The 16,589-nt window shown below is 35.7% G+C and overlaps 1 protein-coding gene across 3 annotated transcripts; it reads right to left on the bottom strand.

Annotated features, from left to right (window-relative positions):
- Window positions 1-68: 68 nt before the first annotated feature.
- Window positions 69-16,292, bottom strand: LOC128233797 (dual oxidase 2-like). 3 transcript variants are annotated; one of them, XM_052947652.1, is made up of 13 exons: window positions 16,247-16,292; window positions 11,752-11,877; window positions 10,934-11,079; window positions 9,629-9,859; window positions 8,896-8,986; window positions 8,262-8,311; window positions 7,879-7,982; window positions 6,335-6,512; window positions 5,204-5,433; window positions 4,592-4,756; window positions 3,937-4,092; window positions 2,975-3,106; window positions 69-1,703 (listed from the first exon to the last, which is right to left on the bottom strand). In XM_052947652.1, the coding sequence occupies exons 1-13, from the start codon at window positions 16,252-16,254 to the stop codon at window positions 1,581-1,583; spliced, it is 1,740 nt and encodes a 579-aa protein (XP_052803612.1). In that variant the 5' UTR covers window positions 16,255-16,292; the 3' UTR covers window positions 69-1,580. The 3 variants fall into 3 exon arrangements, with proteins under 3 accessions (XP_052803612.1, XP_052803610.1, XP_052803611.1); XM_052947650.1 differs by lacking the exon at window positions 16,247-16,292 and adding an exon at window positions 13,907-14,289; XM_052947651.1 differs by lacking the exon at window positions 16,247-16,292 and having other exon boundaries at window positions 11,752-11,970.
- Between the last annotated feature and the right edge of the window lie 297 nt (window positions 16,293-16,589).

Below are 16,589 nucleotides of genomic sequence, written 5' to 3'. Positions count from 1 at the left end.
ACTGTATAATATACTAGTACATAATAATAGTATATTATACAGTACAAAGTGCATATATTTATAAAAATAATATTTTTCAATATTTTTTCACATTTTCGGTATTATAATTTTAAGATTTTTTTTTGATTTTTTAAAAAAATGATTGAGTTTGAAAATCCGGTGCCAGTGCATTAGACTTAGTTTTATATTTTACTCAGTGCACGCAGCTGCTTAAACTATTGTGAAAATGGCGATAATCTACGTACATGTATTTCAGTTCTAGCGAATACCAAAGTGAAATGATTGATATTATATACATGTATGGCACAAGCCACATAATTAAATTAAATTCTGAATAACATTGGGAACTGTATACTACCAAAATGAAATAGCCCAAACTGAAATAGCTGATACAGGCATAGCTAAAAGGAAAACCACAAAACAATATTCTAAGTCATTATTGCGAATTGGAATATATCCTAGTACTAAGATCACACAGCAGTCATCGAGATATCTTAAAATATCTACATTTGATAATTTTAGCACTAAATCGGAACACCTCGGCAATCTCCTGCATACGACGAGCCTCGGATGTATGCATGTGCATTAGAAAAAGTAGTTCGTAAAGCTAAAATGGCGGCGACGCCTACAAAGTTTGAGTCTGCCTTACTTTATGTTTGGTGTCAGATAGGCGCAAAACATGAAAACTTACAAAGCAGCACAGAGTCCTGTGTATTCTGTAATTGAAAACTTGGCTTTGATTTGAAATCACTACGCACTTTTTTACAGCGTAAATAAATGTAATGAATTCTGACATTGTACACCGTCCATATACATCCGTGGTTATTTCGAAGGAAAATGGCCGAGCCAGTCCGATTGTTTAGCACTTACATGTATTACATAAGTAATATATGAAAACAAATACGGAAGAAGAGGCATAAGCAGTATTCTCCAAGAACATTAAACTGGCAAGCAAGCCAAACTATCAGCTACTTCTATGTATTGCAATCGTATGAAAGTAGTTCTCTTAAGCACGTTGTTTGTGGAGAGTTAATCACAGCACACTTAAATTGGTTTACAAAACACTTTGATTGTTATCACCATTCGCTCGGACCTACCAACGTCCGAAACTGGCACTATTTCTTCGAACGGGAGAGCCAACATGAAAGATACAATTAATTAAGGAATACAGCAACAAACTTCCATCGTAAAGTTTGTTCATAATGTTCAGTTCATTTTCTTGTAATGTTTAGAAGTGGTGTTCAAAAAAAGCCTTGGACGACCTGGTACATATAGTTCATTTTCTTGGAATGCTAGTTCCCATAGCGGATTTCAAACAGCGTCTTAGTGGACTGCTACTAATGGTATATTTTTTTAAATGATGATAACTTCTGAAAGTGGTGTTCAAACAGCGCCTTGCTGTATCTGCTATTTATAGTGCATTTTCCTGGAATGTTTAAAAGTTGTCAAAGTGGTGTCAAACAGCGCCTTGGTGGACCTGCTATTTATTATGCATTTTCTTGAAATGTTCAGAAGTTCTCAAAGTGGTGTTCAAACAGCGCCTTGCTGTAATGCTATTTATTATGCATTTTCTTGAATGTTTAGAAGTTCTCAAAATGGTGTTCAAACAGCGCCTTGGTGGTTCTGCTACTATCGACACATGCCCTCTCCACGCTCTTGGTAACACCGGGGGGACCACAGGAAAACACACCGATCTTACGCACCTGGAAAGAAAATACCAAAAAAATGACTTATAAGTTTCAAGTTTCAAGTTTTATTTATAATAAACCAGGAGGTCGTAGACACAATAGGCATAAAGCGCACAATGGTGACAAATAAAAATAATATGTACTTATACAATAGCAACATTGTAATACTTCGTACATTCTTAATATCGAAAGTCCTGGGGTGGTATATAATATTGGTCTTAATTGGATCTAAGACCGATGAAGCTAATCGGATTGCATGATATAAACAATGGGCGTATACAGTAAATGAAGTCAATTGTGTATGACTGTAAGATTGACTTAAGTTACATATTGAATACCACCCCTGGCCCCATATTCGCTAACATCGTAAGTCTAAGTTTGCGAATAAACTCTCAAATGTAAAGAAAATAAATGTTCTTCATACGGCTATTTTGAAAAAAAAATAAGAGATGCTATTCGTCATCAATGCTCTTGTCATAGCAATTATAAAATGAAACAAAGATTTACGCTTTTGCGTCGGGCGTCTCTACTCAAACTCAATTCATTTATATGGGGGTTGATTTCAACAATTTACAATATACTCCTACGTACAGGGTACAGAAGGTAGAAAAAACATCTCTCTATATGCTTATCAAATATGACTCTCACTGAGCCAATTTCTGGCCACTGTGCGCAAGGCTGAATAGTTCAGTAACATCAATTACTGGTTTTTACACTAGATATATAGTGTTCATAATTCATGTTGGCACACATGCTCCTTTGGAATTCAGTTTAAAACGAGAGAGATACAATGATATTATAAGTTACTACTTTTACATGATAAAGGTCGACAAAATTGCTACAAAAACAGCTCCGTCGCAATTAAGGTTGAACCGCGTTTGCTCGAACTCGCTTGGCTCGATTTCCTCTTTGACTCGAGCTGGATGATGCGGTTTTTGCTCATTTGTAAATACATGAGCTACTCAAATTTAGACCAACCCATGTGTTCAGCTGGGTATAAACACACATATCATAGTATTTATGATAACTAACTATAAACATAAGGATATACAGTCAAACCCCGTTTGCTCGAACTCGCTTGGCTCGATTTCCTCGTTGGCTCGAGCTAGATGTAAAGGACCGATTTCTTTCAACTACAGGTAGACATTCCGGCTGGGCTTGAATTCCTCGAGTCTCGAGGTATTTTTGCCGGTCCCTGGTAGTCCGAGCCAACGGGGTTCGACTATACTCAATTCTGCAGAACAACTACCAAAACGTGCCGTTAAAATATTAATTAAAATACGAACCATCGGGTGTGCCCTGTGTAGGGTTTTAAACATGCTGGAAAGGTGTGGTCGGCCGAAGTGGGTGTTGGCTTTAAGGCTGGTAAACACGCTCTTACCACCGGACAACTTTTGGAAATGTTCCTCACAAATGTACTGAAAGACGACAGTGGGTATAGGACATAGCATTGTCTGTAATCTTTTATTCAGAAACAGGATAGCCGTGGAGCGCACTTCAACGCCCGTACACAAGTTTTTTTTTAGTCGAACCAAGGGCATAACTCAACAATTATTAAATCCAGAATAACGGGCCCTGTACACATCAATATATTGCCATTGGTAATATGTAGACAAAGCTTCAATTGCTTATCTTGAACAGCTGCTTTTCAACTATGCTTAATTTAAAGTTTATTTTGACTATGCAAATTTCGAATTTAACTTGACAGTGAGTTTTTATATTGCTAATAGTAACATGTATAAAAGATTCATGTGAAAACATTGAATTATTTTTATGATCAAGCCTTAAGAGTTTGCATGACCTTGGGCATACCTTGACAGTTAATTAAGCCAGAGTTATTGACCTTGTAACACATACACACTATTTTCACTAAATTATAACATGCGTACAAAGTTTCGTGTGAATAGCTTCAATGGTTTTAGTTACATGAGTTTTGGCCAAGGTTAAAGTTTTAACACGTAGACGATGCCTACTCCATGGTCAACCGCCACAAAGATTTATACAATAACTCTCAGATTTGTCTCAGATACTAAGACGAACTTATACATATAATCGCACACTTTTCTTTGTGAGTTTTGTATTTATGAGTAATAACTGTATTTGCTTTCATTTGATTGTAATTCATTTATATAAAAATACAGAGATACGCTTTTCAAAAGATTCTATTCTTATTATAGCACGAACGGCTAAGAACTTAAAACAAGACAATCCATGGTCGTTATTAGTTCAATTTATAAAATAGTCTTACCAGCATTGCAGTCCTAAGGTCGAAGTTCTGGAAGAACTGGGTAATAAATATATCAATGGAGACCATGCCCTTTGTGTCAATAGATTCAACCTCCTGCAGGATGTCCAGAAGCCATTCAAAGTGACGCTGACTGCCCGTCACCCATATAAAGTACAGCTGGAAAATGAGAAGGACCGTTCCGTTTTATCATTAATCGTATTCCAAAGAATTCCAACCAAATAACTGAACGACTACATATATGGATGCCTTTAAAGCAATTACAGTCGAATCCCGTTGGCTCGAACTCATTTGGCTCGATTTTCTTGTTGGCTCGAACTAAACGAAAAGGACCGATTTCTGTATTCTGAAGGTATTAAGCATTCCCGCTTGGCTCGAATTTTCCGAGGCTCAATTTCTATCGGTCACTTCGAGCTCGAGCCAACGAGGTTCGACTGTATATCAATAGAAACAAATCAGAATAGCGTTAATCAAGGAAAATTAAAATTGCAATTTGTTAAAAAAAAACTTAAAAGACAAATTGCTCCAATTGATACACTTTACTCATTATTTTAACACACTCTTGTATATTATATGTGAAATTTAGTAAATATAATTTAAATGGGAAAGGACACGTGCATATAAAACATAAAGTATAGAAAAGGTTTGACAACTGTACCTTCTGACAACGTATTTTGTACGTGCTCTTGATCGACGTCATATGCACAAAGTCCTTGAGGATGGAAGCATATGGTGTGACGCCAATTCCTGCCCCTACTAACACAGACACGTCATACGTGTACCAATCTTGCTGCCCAGCACCGTATGGACCGTCCAAATAGAGCTAAATTAAAGAAGAACAGATTATGATATATTTAATGACAATTTGTCAAGTTATTTTGTTTGACCGAAAATCACATTTGAAACAAGACAAACTTGTAGAAGCATTGGCTCTCGACGCATGCGCAGACTTAATGGTTTATATAGGCATATGCAATACATAAACAACATTATAAACGACTATGAAATGTTTACACATTATTGCTACACATAATATTTTACGCTCTGATTTTTTGGTGAACAGTAATTTATTTCGTCAATAGTCTACGTAACATATGTATGGTCCATATAGCCACATGCAATTCCTATATATACGACATTTGGATGTTGACACATTATTGTCACACATTACACATTGCGCTCTGAATGTTTGTGAACAATAATTTATTACGTCAATATATTGAATAATAGCATTTTATAATATATACGATATAAGTATAAAATATTTTACCTTTGGAAAAGGCTGCTGTTTTAAGTTCTCTTGATCAAAAATATTCCGAAAAGCGTGAGTCCAAGGTCCAACCGCTCGGATGTAAAGGGATAACGTATCTTCATGCGGGGCTGACGTTAACGTAAATGGATGGTACTCGTTCGGGCCCTGAGCCAGACAGGCAATACGAACCCACTGGCCAGATTTATACTCAAACCTTGGGGGGCGTTTAAACTCTATGAACGTGACGTCTGAAGGGACAAAAAAAATACAGAAATGATTAGGGAGAAACATATACATTCGAACCCCGTTGGCCCGAACTCGCTTGGCTCGAATACCTCGTTGGCTCGAACTGAATGCAAAGAGCCAATTTCTTTTTATTGATGATAAGCGTTCCCGCTTGGCTCGAATCATTCTAGGCTCGATGCATTTTCACCGGTCCCTGGTAGTTCGAGCCAACGGGGTTTGCCTGTATGAAGAAACTGAGATGTAAATATTTCAATATCATGTAATCACTTTATCAAAACTTTTCGTATAAAAGTAATTGCAGTTGCATACACATAATTCTATAAGCGAAATGAACGTTTTAAACGCCAATACTTAAGACTTAGTATTAAAAAAATATTTATCTACATTTGCTCCAAATTTCTCTAAACATATTTTTTAATAATGTTTTTGTTTAATCTATACTAAACTAATGCCGACACGCCTAGCAATTATACTTAATAATATAATGGTAAATCAAAATTAGTGAAACAAAGACATAATCTCGATATTAAAGCTGCACTCTCACCGATATACCATTTTTACAACTTTTTTATTTTTTGTCTTGGAAAGAGCAAATATTTGCATCAATATCTGCAAACCAATGATAATTTGCTGACTAAAAATCAGATCGAAGATTTTCCTATTTCCGATCGAAAATTAATGGGTTTTTTTAAAACTTAAAATAAAATCTGCGATCTATTTTTGTCAGCAGTCTTACATGACTGGTTTAAATGCATTTTCGCATAAATAGGCTGATTCCAAGACACAAAATAAAACAAGTTGTATAAACGTTCATTCTGTGAGAGTGCAGCTTTAAAATCTAAATTGCAAAAAACACATGAGTGATGGTTGGCTTACCTTAAGCCATAATACTAAGTAACATACCCGATGCGAGGTTTTCAGCTCTTACGATGGATATCTCCATCCTCTTCCTGCTCAGACTAATCATTTTGTCAATGGTGAACAAGATGGCGGGGATGACGAAGTACACGTAGAACATGGGCTTCTGGACAATCATGGACGCGCCGTGCAGGATGGTCAACACATACATTACACCGATCAGCTGCAAGGGTGAATATGCAAACATGTATGTATATCATTAGGTTAATTCTCTGCCTATGGAGTTGGGATCCCTAATCATAGAAGTACATGGGAATTTACCTTTTTTTCATTCTTAAGTTTCCTTAAAGTGTGACAGTGCTATTCAAAATCATTACATACACATGTATAAAAATATAATTTTTGACTGATAAACCTACTTACTAAATAATGCATTTATGGAAAATATTAATTACTGATACAATATTGTAACCGTGTATTGAATAGCAGAAAGCGCAATAATATTAAATGATTGGTGAGTGCTAAAAGAATAAGTTTGGTCTACTATCGACTCATAAGGTAGAAATACGGCGGTCTATTCTCATTTCTTTCAAACAAAACTTGGTATCCTTCATTAGAACCATTGTTTTCGACATTTATTCATCCTTTTTGGATTATTAAAACAATATTATTAATGGTGGTAAAATATATTTGGGAGTAAGAGTGCATCTGTAAGTTAATGCATATTTTAAGATAAGATTTACCATTTACGTTGTGTTTTTTTAAAACTTTATTCGGTATTCGGGGTGAGGAATCACGTGACCTAAAGGGGTTAATGTTGGGATAAGTACATGAGGGTGTGCACACACACTAGTTTAAGCCCTCCTTAAATTACATGTTGCCGATCGTTGTGGCGGATCCGTGGTCTTGACTATCAATCCAGGGATCGCAGGTTCGATCCCCCGTCGCATCACTAAAAAAAACTAATCGCCTTCCGGGAGGGACGTTAAATGGGGGTCCCGTGTGACAGTGCTATACACTGGTGCACGTTAAAGAACCAGGGTAGCTCTAACCAGGGTTACATTCTGTCTGTGCACATTGCTCCAAAAACCTAAAATGACTAACAATCTTAACGGAGCACTCGCCGAATGGGTAAGGCCCGAGTGCGAGTATAAATAAGCTTACACACCCAGTTCCAAGGCGCTACCCAACTAATCCTTGATAAACAACCGTAGTTGTATACATTTTTATGTTGTGTGCTTTTTGAGGATGCGTGTGTTGTTGTTCTATGTTTCTGGCTTTGGTCCTTTGTCATTGAACTGGGATTATGTTTAAGCCTTTGACTACTGTGTAGTTTGTCCCATTAATGTTGTTAATCTATTAGCTTATATACTCTTTAGTTTAGTATCAGATGGCCCGAAATGCAAACGGCTGCCTAAGGATAAGAATCAAGTCAAAATATTTTGTCAGCCTTAATATCTGATCTAGCAAAGACTTTCATTAACACATTAACACTCAATAATGATTTATTAGTATAATTATTTTAAGGAATATTGTACTAATTAGTTACTTTGACTATGAAAAAAATGACTATGAATCATAAAACAAACCTTATGCGAAAGCCAAAATGCGTTGAAAATTAGACGTCTAACCAACTGGGTAGCGTACACGTATACAATGCATATTATAATCACCAGTAGAAGTCCGGTAAACCCTACAATGGAAATATATATAGAAATATGTACATTCAAAACTCGCTATGTCGAAGTCGTTTGGACCTCGGGAAATACTTCGAGATAACGATAATTCGTTATAACCGACATACCAAAAAATGTATAACTTAACTCAATACTCAATAATAAGTTTCGACTGTATATGATTACATAGAATGACATACATCAAACTTGTTGGAGTAAACTCAATGTTCAATATTCGAATTTAAACACTTATATCTGAATTATGCCTGCTAGTTGTTGTTTTTTTATCATAATACCAGTTAGATTTCCAAAGAACCAGAAGTTAAATGTTGGTTGGATGTCCGCTCTGAAATAAAAAAATAAAACAATCAATAAACTTTTAAGGATATTTTGTTCAAAACTGAGAGGGCCATGAAATGTGTGTTAATATATGTTTGATAAAAACAAAACTAAATGAATATGCATAAGAAACAATTTGTCATGCGCTCTCATTTGGCTAATTAGTCGGGCTACCATTTTACACAATTGAACAAATACTTAAAGATGCACTCTTACTTCCAAAACTTTTTTTTATTACAATTTATACAATTGTTTAAATATACCAAAAGGATGAATACATGCCAAGAACAATGGTTCTTTTGAAGAATACCGAGTTTAATTTGAAAGGAAGGTGCAGAAAACACGGTATTTCTACCTTATGGGACGATAGTAAATCAAAGTAAATCTTATAGCACTCACCAATCATTTAATATGTTTGCGTTTCAGTTATTAAATACACGGTTACAATCTTGTTATCAGTAATGAATATTTTCCATAAATGCATTATTTAGTAAGTAGTTAAAGGTTCATAACAAAACTATATGTTTGTTGTAAATTATGTGTTTGTATTGATTTTGATTAATAGTGTCACTTTAAAAAATGTTTACCTACCTAAACACAACGGTATCGAATATGCACAGGTACTTAGTAGGTTGTGTCGCCAAATGGTAGAAGTTGAATCCGTAACCGATTACATGCATGGCTAAAATGAAAGAAAACACATTTATCTACATATCTGCTACTACAGTCAAACCCCGTTGGCTCGAACTCGCTTGACTCGAATTCCTCGATGGCTCGAACTTGATGAAAAGGACCAATTTATTAAAACTGAATGTAAGCATTACCGCTTGGCTCGAATTTTCCCAGGCTCGAGGTATTTTCGCCGCTTCCTGGGAGTTCGAGCCAACGGGATTCGATTGTATATATATAAACTTGCATTTTGTCCGATCAACTTTACTTTAATGATCAAAACTAAACAAAAGCATATGATTTATGTACAGATTAAAACGTATTTGTGATATTCTGGCGCTTTTTTAACTGGGGAAATTGTGGCTTAGTAGTTTATAAATGAAACACACCATATATAAAGGTCAAAAATATTTTATTTGTACACAAATCGTAGGTTTTTATTCTATTTTGATTATGAAAGTAAAATGTGTTCAACATAATAATAAATAATGCATTAACATTAAGAATAAAATAAAATGGCATTAACCTATAATGTGCCCCCTTTTATGACAGGGAACAAATAAATAGCTTTACACGCCAAGTCCAAATGGCAATAACATGTAAACGACAAACGGCACACGCAGAAATTAAACAGAAAGAAAAACACAACACCAACCTGTGAAAAACAATGCCGTCCATGCAATAACCTTATGGAAGGAAACAACTGAATCAAATGGTGCGTAGAGGTTCAGGAAGGTCTCTCTCAGAAAGGTGATGGTGTTTCTCAGCATGGTCAACAGGAGCAAGGAGAAACAGAAGGACATGACTGCAGCGGCCCCTCTGGTGGTACTGATGCCGTAACTCATTAGGGCACGGAGTCCACTGTGTTCCCTTTCTACCGTGTAATCTACGAGAGAAATGATAAGGTATCTATGTGTGTTTACTTTTTTTAATTTTTTTAAGTATTTATTAATGTATGTATTTCATGTTTGTTTGCTTTCTTTCTCGTGCTGACGAAGTTACTCATTTGCGCACGTTGATCACTCATTTGCGCACGTTGACCACTCATTTGCGCACACTGACCACTCATTTGCGCACACTGACCACTCATTTGCGCACGTTGGCCAATTATTTGCACCCTGACCACTCATTTGCGCACACTGACCACTCATTTGCGCACGTTGACCAATTATTTGCGCACACTGACCACTCATTTGCGCACACTGACCACTCATTTGCGCACGTTGACCAATTATTTGCGCCTTGACCACTCATTTGCGCAAACTGACCACTCATCTGCGCACGTTGACCAATTATTTGCACCTTGACCACTCATTTGCGCACACTGGCCACTCATTTGCGCACGTTGACAATTATTTGCGCCTTGACCACTCATTTGCGCACACTGACCACTCATTTGCGCACGTTGACCAATTATTTGCACATTGACCACTCATTTGCGCACACTGACCACTCATTTGCGCACGTTGACCAATTATTTGCGACACTCATATGCGCACGTTAACAACAGTGTTCCGTCTCTACCGGAGAGTCTGGAGGCGAACTTGTTTCTTTTTTCCTTTTTCTTCCGTTTATCACCTTCATAAATATATCGCGCATTTACATGCTTGTTCAAAAGCACATGTAAATGACATAGACTTGACTCACAAATGGAATATGCGGGTTTTTGCTCAGTTGTAAATACATGAGCTACTCAAATATAGACCAACCCATGTGTTCAGCTCGGACATAATAAAAAAATCATAATATTCATGATAAGTAACTATAAAAATAAGGTTATACAGCCAAAACTCGCTATGTCGAACTCTGTTATCTCGATGATCTGGTTATATCGAACTTGTTTCGGTTGTTATACACTTTCGTATTTCGGTTATGTCGAATGTTCGTTCACTCAAAGTCATTCTAGAGGTCCAAACGACTTCGACATAACGAGTTTTGACTGTATACTTTTCGTACTTACAGTAAAAACGCTCGGCAAACAGTCCGATACAGATGCCAAAGAATATTACAAGGTAGAAAATGTGTTGCCTATTGTTTTCAACAAAGTGTTTGAGGCGCTTCATCTTTGCTTTTAAAGGCGTGTAGGTTTCCCGAATGGCTATAAATCTGGAAGAAAAACAATAACATACGAAACTTAATGTTTACGCGCATGTCTCCGCCAATGGATGAAATTGATTTAATCATTTAGAAAGCTTCGGACTAAAATGGTCGCTTAAGTATTATTTAGTGGTTTTATTAAGCTGGTTATTTAACCGGTTTGCGCTTGCGCACCGACTTATATTGAGTCATTTAGGGACACAAACGTATTATTGTTTAGTGTTGCTTTATCGAGTTAATGCTTTAGTAAATTTAGTAAAGCAAAACTCAAATACATAATGTATAACTATCAAATGATGGTCAATATTTGGTCGGCATGAGGTTGCAAACATGGCACATACGCTGATATATATTATATTGACTGTAGATAAAACAACTAATTTAAAAACGGATTAAATAAGTAAAACAACAGTTCAGAATATCAATATCAGGGGCGTAGCTCTTTTCGTGTGGATTCATTATTGTGCTAGGGAGGTTCGGGGGTGTGCCCCCCTCGGACAAGTTTGAAAACAATGGTGCAATCTGGTGCCTTCTGGAAAATGGACACTTCATGTAATCAAGTACACATACTGCAACTTTGGCTGTTTTTTGTTTTGATTTTTTTGTCTGAATCATGTGGATTCAGCCGCGTACTCGCGTAAAGGCAACTACGCGCCTGAACTTAATGACAATGCTACTTACGTCTGTCGTTTTTGAGTAAGGTTTTCAGCCAATGCGCTGTCCGTGCTACTAATCGAGGCGCTGGACTCGCTTTTCACCATGTGTGTCGTGTCGCTGGTTTGATTTACCCTTTTACGGGCCTCAGCGCTAAAAAGATACATGTTGTGATACTTATTATTGAAAGTTTCTTAAGAAAGTTCAGTAATACAGCATACTGTAATTTGTGTATACGTCAATCTTGAAAGCTACTTTATTCAACAAAATAATTTTATATATGTATAGTTTGTTTATATAATAACAATATATTAGTTTCTTTGAAATTATTAAACTGTTATAACGAATAGAAAATTGACCATGATCAGATAAAAAAACAATTTTTTACTTCATAATAAAAATCATTATCTTGTTATATTCGATTTTCTGTATGTAACGTGTAACCTTTTTAACCCATTACCAATATATACCATACCGAAGAATATGACGTAAATCAGAAAGGCTTACATAAATAGAATTCTCAAGTCGACACTACGTATTATCAGTAACAAAAGGTATGCCTTAAAACTTAGTATTTACCTTAAAAGAGAGCGAACAACAAATTGGTTATATTATCAAAGAGCTTACTGCAAAAGAGGGCATATTATCAAAGAGCTTACTACAAAAGAGGGCATATTATCAAAGAGCTTACTACAAAAGAGGGCATGTAATCAAAGAGCGTACGACGAAAGGGGCATAATATCAACGAGCTGACTACGAAAGGTGACATATAATAAACGAGCTGACTACGAAAGGGGACATATTATCAACAATATGACTGCGAAAGGGTACATATTATCACAGAGTGTGCGACGAAAGGGTGCATATATCAAAGAGCGTTCGACGAAAATGGCATGTTATCAAAGAGCGTACGGCAAAATGGGTCATATAATCAAAGAGCGTACGACGAAAGGGGGTATATTATCAAAGAGCGTACGACGTTAGTGTTCCATAAATACTTAACAATCTATTAAAGGGTCGTTTAATAAGTTAAGTTGACGGAAAGGGATATTCAAGAAGTTAATGCTAAAAAGGCATATGACTGGCTCATGTGAGTATAAACTGGACTATACAGTTAGAAAGAGTTGCCGAGCCAACGTAAATATATAATATTGATCTGAATGGATATGTCCTACTCTGAATCAGATCTATAACATCTATAAACAATATTTAGTGTATGGTAAATACTAAACACAGTCAGTCAAGTGAGAAAATGGTTAATAACAAAGGATATATTTGGTGACCAAATTATCGTATCATATATTGAATAGTTTTATTACCATGTAATTAAAGTCTTTTTTTTCAACGTTTGAAAGGTTTTAAAACAAAACAGAAATGCAAGGTATCAACACAAACGTATTGGTATAATTCACCAGTCAATTGTAACCACGGTCCCCCCAGGTCCGGGAAATAGCGGAAATTTTGACTTTCGGTCCAGCCAAGCCCGGGTAAATTCTCCAGTCTGCAGGGACGAACTGCTGGTAAAATCCCCGCCAAATTCCCCCCGCACCCCAGGGACCTTAGGTAATGCCCATCCCCGCTATTTTAGATGCAAAGACAAAACCACCGCATTCACCCGGTACTGCGGGGCCACCTGGAAGGTTAAAACACGGCCCATTTCCCAGGCTACGGTATACCCCTGGACCTGGGGGGGGGGGGGCGTGGTTGCAATCGACTGGTGCATAAATGATTGAAACCACTTCCTATTTTACACCTAAGTGATGTCGTCTGTTTTCATTGACCTTATTGAAAAAAAACATACGTTAATGTTATTAACATTTATACATTTCTTTTAATTTGACTATGACAAAATTAAGAAACTGTCTTAAGTGATAAAATGACTTAAGAAGTTTTTGAATACAGCCCCAGGACTAATTGGTTTAAAAAAATCCAAAATGTCTCTTATTCAAATTTAACACAGTGTTAAGAGCTTAATTTATTAATCAATCGCTTGTTCATGAAAATGTCAATGCATCCAAAGGAAACATATTTGCAGATGACGTCACTTAATATTAGATTACGTTTTTATTCTTCAGTAAACGTTTAACTTCAAGCTGTTCAATATACGTTCAAAATTTGGTCACCGTCAATGATAAATGTTAGGAATCTTCATCTAAGGGTTTTTTTATATACCATCCTCTACCTGTGGCTACATTCAGGGTCTTGGGGTGTCTCGTTTTCACTATAGAAATATAAATTTATATACACAGGCACTCCATAAGTGACTTTAAATGTTGAAACATTTTGTTTCGGTTTCATATCTTATTTGATGCTTGTTTCAACGAGAACGTTATTATTAGTATCTGCTTCTAAAAGCTGCACCCTCACAGTGTGAACGTTTTGACAACTTTTTAAAAAAAAATCTTGGAACGAGCGGGGTTTTTTTTGCGTAAATAATTGAAAACCAGTGATAAAAAATTGATGACAAAAAATCAGATCGCAGATTTTCATATTCCCTCTTCAAAATTGATGTTTTATGCATTTTTCTTAAACCGTTAGTTAAAAAAATAATTTAATTTGAAATGGAAATATGAAAATCTGAAATCTGCGAACTGATCTTTTGTCAACAGTCTTTCATCACTGGTTTGCACATATTTACGCAAAAATTTGCTAATTCCAAGACAAAAAATTAAAAAAAATAATTGGAAAAACGGTTAATCTGTGAGAGTGCAGCTTTAAATTTGCACTTTAATGTTATTGCTGTGTTGAGAGTGAATATAAAAACACTCGGCACCAAATTGTATGTCTACAATCGATTTGCCCGTCTGCAAAGTTTGCTAAACTCTGAAACTGGTATTGACCTTAAATGGTTTTGGCTCACATGTTCAATAACGTACTGTAAGGCCCAGCAATACTAATCTTCATCGTATTGTAAAATGGCTATGAAAGAACCGCATTGGTAAAGTAAAATGTTGTTTACGTTTCAAATAACTTGTTTTAAAATAATTAACATTCCTTTTGTGAAAATGGCTTAAACAAACATATTTCATAACACTCAAGAATTTCAAATCAAGATAATGTTAATATGGGCTATAAACCAGAAAAAATCGCTTTGCATCTTTACGCTGCGTAACGTTAACACACGATCACCACGATATGCTTTTTAATGATAATTGATGTGACGAAATATTGAGAAACAATATAGATTGATTAGCCTTGATATATTAGTAACCTTGAAAATATTGTATTGTGGATGTTTAGTGTGAAACATAAGAGCCCGTTTTCCAATGAATAATACTGTGCACAATTAAAAGAGTACCCGTACAAATTGTGTGTATCATTTCATACATTTTTTTTAATCCTAAACGGCTGAAAAAAAATCAAATAATTTAAGCCAACACCGCATCCAATTGCTTGTATTTATAAACATTAATATCATGATCAATAATTCCACCATATTCACCATTACCTTATTCCCTTGAACCCACGTACTTACAAATAACCTTCACAACACATGCAAGCATGTAAGCTTTCAACCCGTTCGACCAAAATACCCAGAAAATATTAATCTCCTTGAATCCATGTATTTAAAAACACATATAAGCATATATTTTAGCATTCTACCATTAAGAACCAAATTGCCCAGATATATGCTCAATAATTACGTCATAAGTCCCATTTAATATGCACCATCTTTCAATGCCCTTAAATCCCAAGTTCTTAAAAATAACCTTCACAACACATATAAGCATATACGTTTTCTGCCCTTTAGACCAAAATACCAAGACATTTTCCATAAAATCGCCACAAGTACCATCAAACATTCATCATCATCTAAGTCCCTTTTAACCCATGTATTTAAAAAAAAACTTCACAACAAATATAAGCTTTCTACCCATAAGACCAAAATACCCAGAAATTTCGCGACAAGTATTATTAAACATTCATCACCATCCAATTCCCTTTAATTCCATGTACTTAAAATAACCTTCACAACAAATATAAGCATATTAGCTTTTTACCCAGTACACCAAAACACCCAGATATGTTCCATAATTTCGCCATAAGTACCATTAAACATTCAGCAGCATCCCTTTTAAACCATGTACTTAAACAAAATCACAACAAATATAGGCTTTTTATTTGACCAAAATACCCAGAAATGTTACATAATTTCGCCACAAGTATCATGAAACATTCATCATCATCCAATTCCCTTTAATTCCATGTACTAAAAAATAACCGTGGCACACATATAAACATATAACCGTTCTACCCATTACCCAAAGACCAAACTACCCAGATATGTTCCATTTTGCCACAAGTACCATTACATATTATACTATATACCATCATCCAATTACTTTTAATCCCATGTTCTTAAAATTAACCGTGGCAACAAAAAACATAAACACCTTCTACCATGTCGACCGAACCGCCAAGATATGCTGCATACTTTAACCATACTATATCATATGTTTTTTTCAATACCCCTGACCATCCGTGTGTATTACAGTGTCCATGTTAGCCCAGTGTTACTTACTTGAACATATTTGTAATAACGGCGGACAATCGCCGCAGATTGCCAGAACTTTAAATGGAAGCAAACCAATAGTGTGATTAACATTTGAAAATAATTTCAGTTCGGCACGAATTGCGAGAACTTATAACAGTAAAGCATATCGGTATGTGATTTACAGTTGAAGATAATTTCACTACAAAAGTCTGGTTCGGCGCAAATTGCCAGAACTTAAAACAATGAAGCATATCAATAGTGTGTAATAAAGAGCTGAAATTAATTTCATTGCAAAAGACTGGTTGGATAATTCTATGCATTTTAAATAGTGCCTTCTTAGAGAAACAAAGAGTTACTTATACCATAAACT

The sequence above is a fragment of the Mya arenaria genome, chromosome 5, assembly GCF_026914265.1.
Source record: "Mya arenaria isolate MELC-2E11 chromosome 5, ASM2691426v1".
Classification (NCBI taxonomy): domain Eukaryota; kingdom Metazoa; phylum Mollusca; class Bivalvia; order Myida; family Myidae; genus Mya; species Mya arenaria.
The sequence above is the reverse complement of the archived record's forward strand: the minus strand, read 5'-3'. Positions and strand labels throughout refer to the sequence as shown.